This window comes from Cryptotermes secundus, unplaced genomic scaffold (assembly GCF_002891405.2).
Source record: "Cryptotermes secundus unplaced genomic scaffold, Csec_1.0 scaffold33, whole genome shotgun sequence".
NCBI classification, from domain to species: domain Eukaryota; kingdom Metazoa; phylum Arthropoda; class Insecta; order Blattodea; family Kalotermitidae; genus Cryptotermes; species Cryptotermes secundus.
In genome coordinates this window covers 1,156,556-1,166,575 of record NW_019727088.1, presented here as the reverse complement: position 1 = coordinate 1,166,575, position 10,020 = coordinate 1,156,556, and the positions used below count along the sequence as shown (strand labels likewise).

General features: G+C 39.0%; 1 protein-coding gene across 1 annotated transcript in view; it reads left to right on the top strand.

The window, feature by feature from the left end:
* The first annotated feature begins 108 nt into the window (after nt 1-108).
* LOC111864285 (decaprenyl-diphosphate synthase subunit 1) overlaps nt 109-10,020 on the top strand; it is a 171,273-nt gene continuing 161,361 nt past the window's right edge. The window contains exon 1 of the mRNA XM_023851420.2: nt 109-341. Within this exon, the coding sequence (XP_023707188.1) occupies nt 186-341 (156 nt within the window). The 5' untranslated portion in view covers nt 109-185. The remainder of the gene's footprint in view (nt 342-10,020) is intronic.

Genomic DNA, 10,020 nt, shown 5'->3' with positions numbered 1-10,020 from the left:
AATTATGTGGTGCCTAATTAGAGACATGCAGCGGAGTTTGCCGCTCACACAGCTCCTGTTGGCAGCAGTGGAACACAGTCTGTGGCTAAGCCTATAAATAAAATAGCATGACGATCGGGGTGCCGGAGTTTCACTCTTGAAACACGGTTATGTTGTGAGAGTATCACCTCGCAACAGTCAGAACTATGGCATGTATAGGTCCAGGTAGACTTTGTGCTCGTGTGGAAAAGTGGTGTCAACTTGGACATAGTATACAAGTTAGAAGAAGAACATCAAACTATGTGAGAATCAAACAGTTTGGTATCCAACCATTCACAAGGACCCTCGTACAAAGTTGCCAGGTTAGTGTGAGAAGATAATTATATGTTGACCAGGACTGTCAGTCGTTGAAAGTGAAACTAAAGGACTATTCTAACTGCTGCCCAACACCTACGCCCGAATATTAGTGGGAGCTCTCTAAGGAAGGGGGCGAGTTCAATACGATTGTAGATACATGTGTTGGTCGTTATTACATGGTTTATTCATATTAGCTTGAAACTTCTAAATTACCGAATTCTAAGCGATTTCAACTAAGACGTATTCTTAATTCCCGACTGCAAACTTCTACGCCAGAATGTGATAAAATTCTCAAGTAAACTTTGGTCATACGTAATATGCTTATTGTATGGCTAACGAATTTTAGATTTTTACACTACGTTTATTAAGAAAGTAGAAGCCTCAGAATGATGAAAGTTGCACATTAATACCGAATCATTTGACACTGGAAGTATGTAATACATGTTTATAATTCTACTTGTGATAATTGCATATATTTTCTGTTGCATTAGCTTTCGTAGTGTGCGGCCCCGGAATAGGTTTAATTCTTATAGTTGGCAGACGATTCTTCAAATTGTTTAGATTTACAGGAATTCGATTACTGTTATGAATGAATAAAGTGCTACTAAGTGATTCTATGTTTGATAAAATATTTGAAAAATAAATTCACGAAGCACTCACGTTCGAAAGTTGCTATATAATTCTTAATCTGAAAAGAATTGATGTCGTCTGCTGTTCCCGCCTGACAATCTGACGTCATTTGCGTGCGTGCAACGCCATCGCGCTCAATTTAAATTCCTAGTACACGTACCTGAAAAATAGCTTGTTCTTTTCGAATCTTTCGTTATGTTTTAATTTTAATGTTATAGTAAATAACAGTTAAGGACGATTAATGAATCGGCTGTGACTTGAAAGGCGTATGGCGCCAACGTTCACATTATTATGACAGTGTACGGGGCTGATTTCTTCGGAACACTTTCTCTGTCTCTATTAACATTCTCTACCCACACCGTTCTTCTGGCAAGTATCCTGTTTTCAGCGATATTAATGTATGATAATCAAATTACGTACTTTGCTTGGAATGTTGGTGATTTGTTTCCAACAAGTCCATATTGGTACGTATTGCAAAACGATGTCAATGGAAAGGGAATATGAAGTCTTTTAATTATTTATTTCAGTCTTATTAGACAATATTTCTTAAATATTCGAGGGTTGCATGGTTATTGCTACACTGTCATATTTATTTCATTTGTTCTCGTCATTGTTGTAATATGTGTTGACCAACATGACCTCTTCGGGTATATTATACAGTATGTTGTAGGTTTTTCCGCCGTATTGAACTATTATCGCGTGAAGTACTACTTGAAATTATTAAAAATTGTAAGATAATGCTGTTAAGATCAGAATTAATTAAAATGCTTAAACTTGAAAAGGATAATTAATCCAAGTTTTCCTCGTTTGAGGATGAATAATATAGAGCCCTTATATGTGGGTATCCGAGGTAATTTTTTCTCTCGATGTTCTGTGGTGCTCGTGACGGTGAATGAAAATTTCCTTATAGAGAATGATCGATTGGCTCAGTTACGTTGTCGCTGGCTCTTATCTATCGAGTGTGCTGTTCATGGCTGGTAAGAGCAATAAATAACTGAAATAAATTATTAAAAATTAATCACTGAAAAGGGATGCTTAAAAATAAGTAGTGCACCTCTACTTCACTTCTGTTTCCCCTCGCCACCACACTAACGCAAACCTCTCACGTTCAAGGTGACAATCTCATCTCCTTATCAGCTGGCAACAGGCAGCCATATCTCTATAATAGAGAGTGTGACCTTGATTTCCATCCATCTTTCGTTTTCTAACTGTTTGCTCATCCGTAAGTAGAAGTAGGCCGTGCCACAAGAGACCATCGACTTTCCACGGGGCTGGCCCCCCGGTCTGAGGTGAAAGCTAAGGAACGAGAGAAGAATCTAAGCTACTTTGACAGTTCGTTGAAATTATTGCGCAAAGCATATTATTTTTTTAAGAGGAATATTTTCAAAACGAACAACTGCGAATTTAAGTCGCTCCTCACGCGGAAGTGTAAACATGTCACGTCTGGGGAGGATGTCTTGGAGTCTAATGTTTTCATGTGTCCTCCAGTATCATTTACAATAAGTCAAGGTCGAGTTTTAGTATCACGTATATTTCCTTCCTCACCTACGACTGTACTAGGAATTTTTCTGGGGGTAAACAGTGGCCAGCACATAAGGCTGACATCTGTGAGGCGATTGTCTAGAGAAAATGTTGGAGCCTCAACGTCTCACGACCCTATGGATCTTCACGGCCTGTTACAGGGATAGAATGATAACAAATGCCCTAACAGATAATGCGATAAATGTTTTATTAACTGAACCCAATAAAACTGGCTGTATGTAAACCAGTAAAAGTCTTAAGACAACAACAAGCATGTAATGGCTCAAGCTCGAGCTAAAAGGAAAGCTGTTAAATAACTTGTCAACTCCTGTGCGATTAAGGAATGCCACGACACTGGGTACTTTACCGCAGTCATCTCCAAGGATATTGTGTAGCGTGTCTTGAAACATAATGTGTATATGTGAAACAGTAAGGGGTATCCCAAAGTGTACACGAAGAGGTCACTCATAGCGAATGACCCGATCGGAAGGCGTGTAAACAGGACTTCCTCCCGACATAGACACGTTCATAAACTCATAATATTTGTACATTATTTTAGACCTGAAGTTGTCACGGCGGTGGCTATGACAAGCACTATCGTCTTGGGTGTAACGCCTTAGTCTGGTAGAACTTTACTAACGTTCCTCCAAAACGTCAACAAAATTTTATGAGATTACAATGCGTCACATTCCAGAAGACAGTGCTATGCACAACACACTAATATATGAATGTGAACAGTACGAAGCTTAGGAGCCGGGAAAGCATAATAGGTACAACAGGCTACGGCCTGGACGACCAAAGTGTCGGGGTTCGATTCCCGGTAGGGTAAAGAATTTTCTTTTCTCCACGTCATCCAGACCAGCTCTGGGGCTCACCCAGCATCCTATTCAATGGGTACCGGGGGCTCTTACCCCGGAGGTAAAGCGGCAGGGGCGTGAAGCTGGCCACTCACTTTCAACTAGTGCCAAGGATCTATACATCCAGTCCCCCATACGCCGTCATGGCGTAATGCTTAATTAGAACAGTACGATGCCTAAGTATTGTTTATGTTTTAAAATGCTCGTGAAGTGGATAAGCGCGCTTCCTGGGTACAAATCTTGGAATAATGAAAATTAGACAAAGACATGGTTATCTGCGTCAAAGAGTAAATGTAATGCCAGAGGCCAAATATAGGAATTGCTAGGTTATTTGAGCTCAAGGACGTAACCCTTGCGATACAAGATCCATGTGAAGAGGCTTAATGTTAAAAAAATATTCATACTTTCACCTCATCTCCATTACAAAATAAGTCTTAGATATTAGCGAAACCCACATATCCTCTTCTGTGAGCAGAATGCCAAATTACAGGCCATTAAACTCTGCAATTCGAAACGTTAACAGATAAAGAAATATAGCTGAACTGAATTTCAGTTCTAGTAGATTGATCAGCTCTGGGACACGTTTCTGCTAAAGCTTCATTGCGAGGCTTGCCCTACACTATGAAAACCGATGTACAGACCGAAAACATTCCTCTTGTCTTGTCTACTTGATAAAGGTAACCCTGTAACAGTCCGTGGAGGCCCAAAGGTTTGTAAGACGTCGAGGTTCCCACATTTTCTAGATAATCGGCTCACATTTTTAGATCGTAAGTATACCGTTTATAATGCAACAACAGCTTTATATAAAAGACACTAGAAATATACTTAATACACTAAAAGTTCTTGTTAAATAGTCTAAAATGTCATTAAAATTTACATTCATTCCTTGTTGCAACAAGTTTCGGCCACATATGGACCATCATCAGGCAACATTTTTGTTATTGGGGAGACCACTGCCTGCACTGCACTGCACACTTTGTCTTCTGTGCTCTTAGACAAATCGTTGTTGTTGTTATTAGGTTCTTTCGTAGAATATTTCCATCGTATCTATTCTGGCGTCTAATTCACTGTAATGTACATTAGTATAATTTTATCTTTCTGCTATCTTTGTATTTTCAGATGTTAATTTTCTTGCACTTACGTGTTTTTATGTTGTTTACTTTGTTGTATATGCTTTTAGTGCTGTCTTCCCTTATACCGACCCTAGTGCAGTTGCTCTTGTTTAAATATCTTTTTTATTGTAGAAAAAATATTGTGAATACAAAAAAGGCCTAGGCAATGCCCATCCGGCCTTCTATAGAACATCCTTATAAACATCTTATTCTATAAAAGCGGTAACCCCGTGATTCTTAATATAGATCTTAACTAAAATCTGAGAGTATACTGTTAATACTTGGTACAATTACTTCTTTCACTTTTCTTACATACCTATTTTATATAAATATAGGAATGTTATTTATGAAGTAACAGACGCCTTGCAGAGATCTCTTTACTTCTAGCCTTAAGAGTTCTATAACTGACTGTGGGTATGTTTTGCTGTTCTCAGACAAAATGTCTATCATTGTTGCCCTTTGGTTCTCGTACGGTTTAGAGTTCCACGCCTACACGCGACAATAACATTACATAAACCAAACACACCTATTAGACCCACACTCAATTGGAAAAGTGCACCAGCACATGAATTGGCAAAGCAGTTGACAAAAACACTACCTAATTAATTAAATCTGCCATATACATATACATTCAATGTCCACAATCCCAACCACCTCATGACGGAGCTGAAAACCATTGAACTGAATAGTAATATAAGATTATATTCCTTCGATATAGAAAGTATGTACACAAACATACCAAGAAAAAACTGTGTAAACATAATCAACATTATGTTCGAGAATAACTCTGAAATTCAATCCAAAATACGGAAGGAAATAATATAAAGGAATAATAGAACAGAATTAATTTGAATTTTACCAAAAAATATTATAAACAAACAAACGGGGCTATCTATAGGCACCCCAACATCGGCAGTACTAGCAGAGACCTGTATACAACACAAGAATATGAATATTTATATCAAATCCTAATAACACATAAAATAATCGTATATTATAACTATGTTGACCACATATTTATAATGTACGACCGAAACAAAACAACCATGAAACAAACGCTTTATGAATTTAATAATATAAAACCATCCACAAAATTTACCATGGAAAAGGAACAACACAAAAAATCAATTATTTAGACATTACTATATACCGTAAGAGTGAAAACTTTGAATTTTCAATATATAGAAAACTAACACGGACTGATATTATAATACCGAATAATTTCTGTCACACATACGAACACAAACTGTCAGGTATAAAATATCTTCCCAACCGGTTACACCCATATCCAATAGCTAGAGAATCAAAACAAACAGAAGAAAACGCTATAAAACATACTACAAAAATGAATACAACGCAAATATAATCGAGGAACTGATACCACATAAACTTGTATGAAGATCAAAAAAAAAAAAACATAAAAAGGGCCATATTCACATATTGCGGTAAAGAAGTAAGACAACCAATATATTAAAAAACGCGCAACTTAGAATAGCTTTTCATACGAAAAACACATACAACAATATACTGAAGCATCACATACTTACCGATAAATATAACAATAGTGGTATATATCAGATGAAATGCATGGATTGCCCCTTGAAATATATTGGTCAAACTGGAAAAACATTTGGTCTAAGATACAGAGAACATATTCAGGCAATTAGAAGTAACTAGTAAATCCGGCTATTCGAATCGTATATTGAATACGGGACACTCATATGGCACAATAACGGACACTATGGACGTCATAAGGATAGAAAGGAAGAGCAGAAATTTAAATACTTTAGAAACGTATCACATTTACAAAACGTACAAGAACAATTTACACATGATTGAAGTACACATCGAAACACATAACCCAATATTTCAAACAGTACGTGAACTTTGAGATAGGCAGCAGTACATACACTACCTAGAAAGATATTTAAGCAAGAGCAACTGCACTAGTGTCCATATAAGGGAAGACAACACTAAAAGCATATACAACAAAGTAAACAACATAAAAACACGTAAGTACAAATAAATTAACATCTGAACATATAAAGATAGCAGAAAAATGAACTTATGCTAATATACATTATACACTGCAGAGAAATAGCCGCCAGAAAAGATACAGGTACAATGGAAATATTCTAGGAAAGAACCTAATAACAAAAACAACGATTTGCCTAAGAGCACAGAAGACAAAATGTACAGTGCAGTGGTCTCCCCAATAACAAAAAGTTGCCTGATGATGGTCCATGTGTGGCCGAAACATGTTGCAACAAGGAATGAATATATAATTTTAATTATATTTTAAACTATCCAGCAAGCAATTTTAGTGCATTAATATATATATTTTAATGCCTTTTACGAGTATATACAGTAGTTGTTGCATTATACATATACGGTATACTTACGATCTAAAAATGATGCCATAATGCAACAGGATGCTGAAATATAATAATCGGCTCACAGGTGGCGGTGAGGTTGTCAACCTCACGCGCCGGCCGTTGCTTGATAGGGGTTGTAATTATTGTTATTCGGGGCCGGATGGAGATATTACGAAGAGACTGTAGGTTCGGGAATATCACGACAAAACAATTTCACTTAAAATTGTCAATTATCTATAAAGTACTCATACAAATGGAGTATAATTTATAGGAATACTGGTGTACACAATGTAATATAGTGGCGTACGGACCCGTTGCTAGGCAAAGACCTCGAAACAAACAACGACACCACAGTCGTTGCTATTCAACGGCGCTGTAAACACACCTCTACAACATTAGAGTTACTGTTGTGAAGCAAGAAGCAAAATGGGTTAAATGATCTCAATTACAGCCATTGGAAACCAACCAATCAACGTTGTTATGCAACCCGTTGCTAGACATCTGAAACAGTTGGGCTACAACAATGGAAAGAGTTGGTGTTATATGTTCCATGCTGAGGAGTATCTTCAAGGCAACTGGGGCGACCCAGTGAGTTATACTTAAGATAGGCATGATCTGCTTTGCAAAGCCTGTACTGACAGAGGACTTGTACTCGTATGTAGTGCAAAACAAGAACTTCCAATAGCGTGCTATATGTGCGTTATGTACAGTGGCCGCGCGGTCTGAGGCATGACCATCTTCGCCCACTCGAATACTGGGATCGTGGGGTCGATTCCCACTCGAGGCATTGATGTCTGCGTGCATTTACTCTGTGTTTGAGTTGGCATGTATAGGTAGCGGCCTTGAAACGGGCTGATCCCCGTCAAAGGAGTCCTGGCGACTGTGTATAGTGTTAAGAACAGAAAAAGCAGCCAAGGTCCAAAAGTCTGCAGAGCCATAAGGAGAATAAAAATGTGCGATACGTACACTTGATGAAAGGCCAAACATATTCATAAGAAGCAAACCCATCTTCTCGTTGGAGAGGATGTTACATAAGGACTATGACCGAAAGGGTTCAGTTGGAAAGAAAAAGTCTGGTCGTGAGTCTCAAGGTGCTTGACCCCAGGCTGAACTCATTGGCGATAAACCTCCAGTCGTATAATAACTCTGACTTTGACTTTGGCCCAGTGAGATGTCAGTTGGAAGTCAACCTGTGAAGAGAAGACTGCGAGGTTGGTATGAAATGACCTCCAGCCTGGGAGTAGTCAGTTGAGAGTTGAGTTCTGTACTGGAGGCTGTGAAGCTGAAGAATCTCCACCGTTAGAACCCGTTCCTAGGGAACGGCTGGTGAAGATGTAGCAGGCTGGAGAAAAGCTTAGCGGATGCTGTGGTAATGTGTAAAGTGTGGATATTAGCGATAGCGCTGTAATTACTTGTAGTTCCGAGTGGTGCTTACAAGTGGCTGATAAATCCATTCAAATTCATATCCCGTCTATAGTCTCACACATAAATCGTGACAATATTACTAATTAATTCGGTCAGAGTGCTATGATCTCTTGATTAATGTCCACATGATACTACTATACTTATTAAACTGAATGTGAAGTGGGCCCCCATGGCATTTATTTACCCAATATTGGTTTTACTTATGCTTAAATATTGTGGTAGAAACATTTCGTTTAATTTCGTCTGATTCGGTCATCATCATCATCTTTAGTATAGGGAACAGTTCATAGATGTCACATGCTTACATGACATGTACTGCGTATGTTACTCTAATCATTTCTCTGTGGACGGGTTTCAGGTTGTGTTTCAAGGTCGACGCTGTTGTATACTCGTATTTGTTTCTTGAGAAGTCATGTGCTTTTGCCCATCTCCAACATTATACGAGTAAATTATGCATTATACGTACATCGCCAAAATGCATACGTGAGTGAACTGTTATGTCGTGTACTGCGGACTGAAGTGCAGATTACTTAGGCTGATGGTTATAATGCTTTTTAAAATGTATATTATATTATTCAGTCTAATTCCAATACCAGAGGTAGTGAACTCTTCGATCGTTTCGTATTTTCACCAAGGAACCAAATGTGTGACGGTAAGGTAAAAACAAAATGGTTCCTATGCTTAACTAATTAAGTACTACGCCATGCAGGCGTATGGGGGAGTGGACGTATAGATCCACATTTTCTTGACCTCGGCACTAGTTGGAGGCGAGTAGTCTGCTTCATGCCCCTGCCGCTTTATCTCCGGGGAATGTGCCCCCGGTACCCATTGAATAGGAGGCTGGGTGAGCCCCAGAACCGGTGTGGACAACATGGAGAACACAGTAGTCTTAAACTTACCAGTACTCGAACTCCGACCCCTCGGTCGTCCAGCCCGTAGCTATCCTGGCTCATAAATATGTGATGTCCTGACGTTAGTTAACGATGAAAGCAGTATTTGGCGTAAAATTTCTAGCTTCTGTGTATTGTGATACAAGGAAAGCAACTATATCCGGGGGAATGGGAAAGATCTGTGACTTCTAGTAGTTATATTAACTGTTGATCATTCATATGTCTTCATCGCATATCTCTCTTTCTCTATCCTGTAGCCCCAACTTTGAAGAATAGGTCACCGTGAAACGGTTTGTTTCATTTCAGTTTCTAATTCCTAAGACAGTCGATAGGACTCCTTAGACGGTGAATGAGGCTGTTGCAAGGCCGCTACCTACACACAAACACAAAATAAACACAGAGAAACATCCATGCTTTGAGTGGGATTCGAACCCACAATCCCAGCGTTGCAGCGAGCAAGCGAAGACAGTTCATGCTCTAGACCGCGCGGCCACTGTTATCGGCTCTTCATCGCATGGTCAGACTTATATTCAGAATTATCGTATCCCGTCATAAATCAACCATTGGACGTTCTTTCAGGAAGTCTCAAAGACCGCTATTGGTTTCATGCATCGGAACATGCGAAGGAGATATGTTTATCACTTCATCTTTTCTACCGCCCTATAATGCAACGTTTGTCGACTATTACAATGTTGTGAGATATGCGTATCTGTAATTCTTTAATGCTCATCTATTTTTGATAACTACAGAATTATCGATTGATTTTCAGGTCATTTCACGAAGCTCTACCTACCTGCCTGCCTACCTACCTACCTACCTACCTGCCTGCCTGCCTGCCTGCCTGCCTTTCTGCCTACCTGCCTGCCTTTCTGCC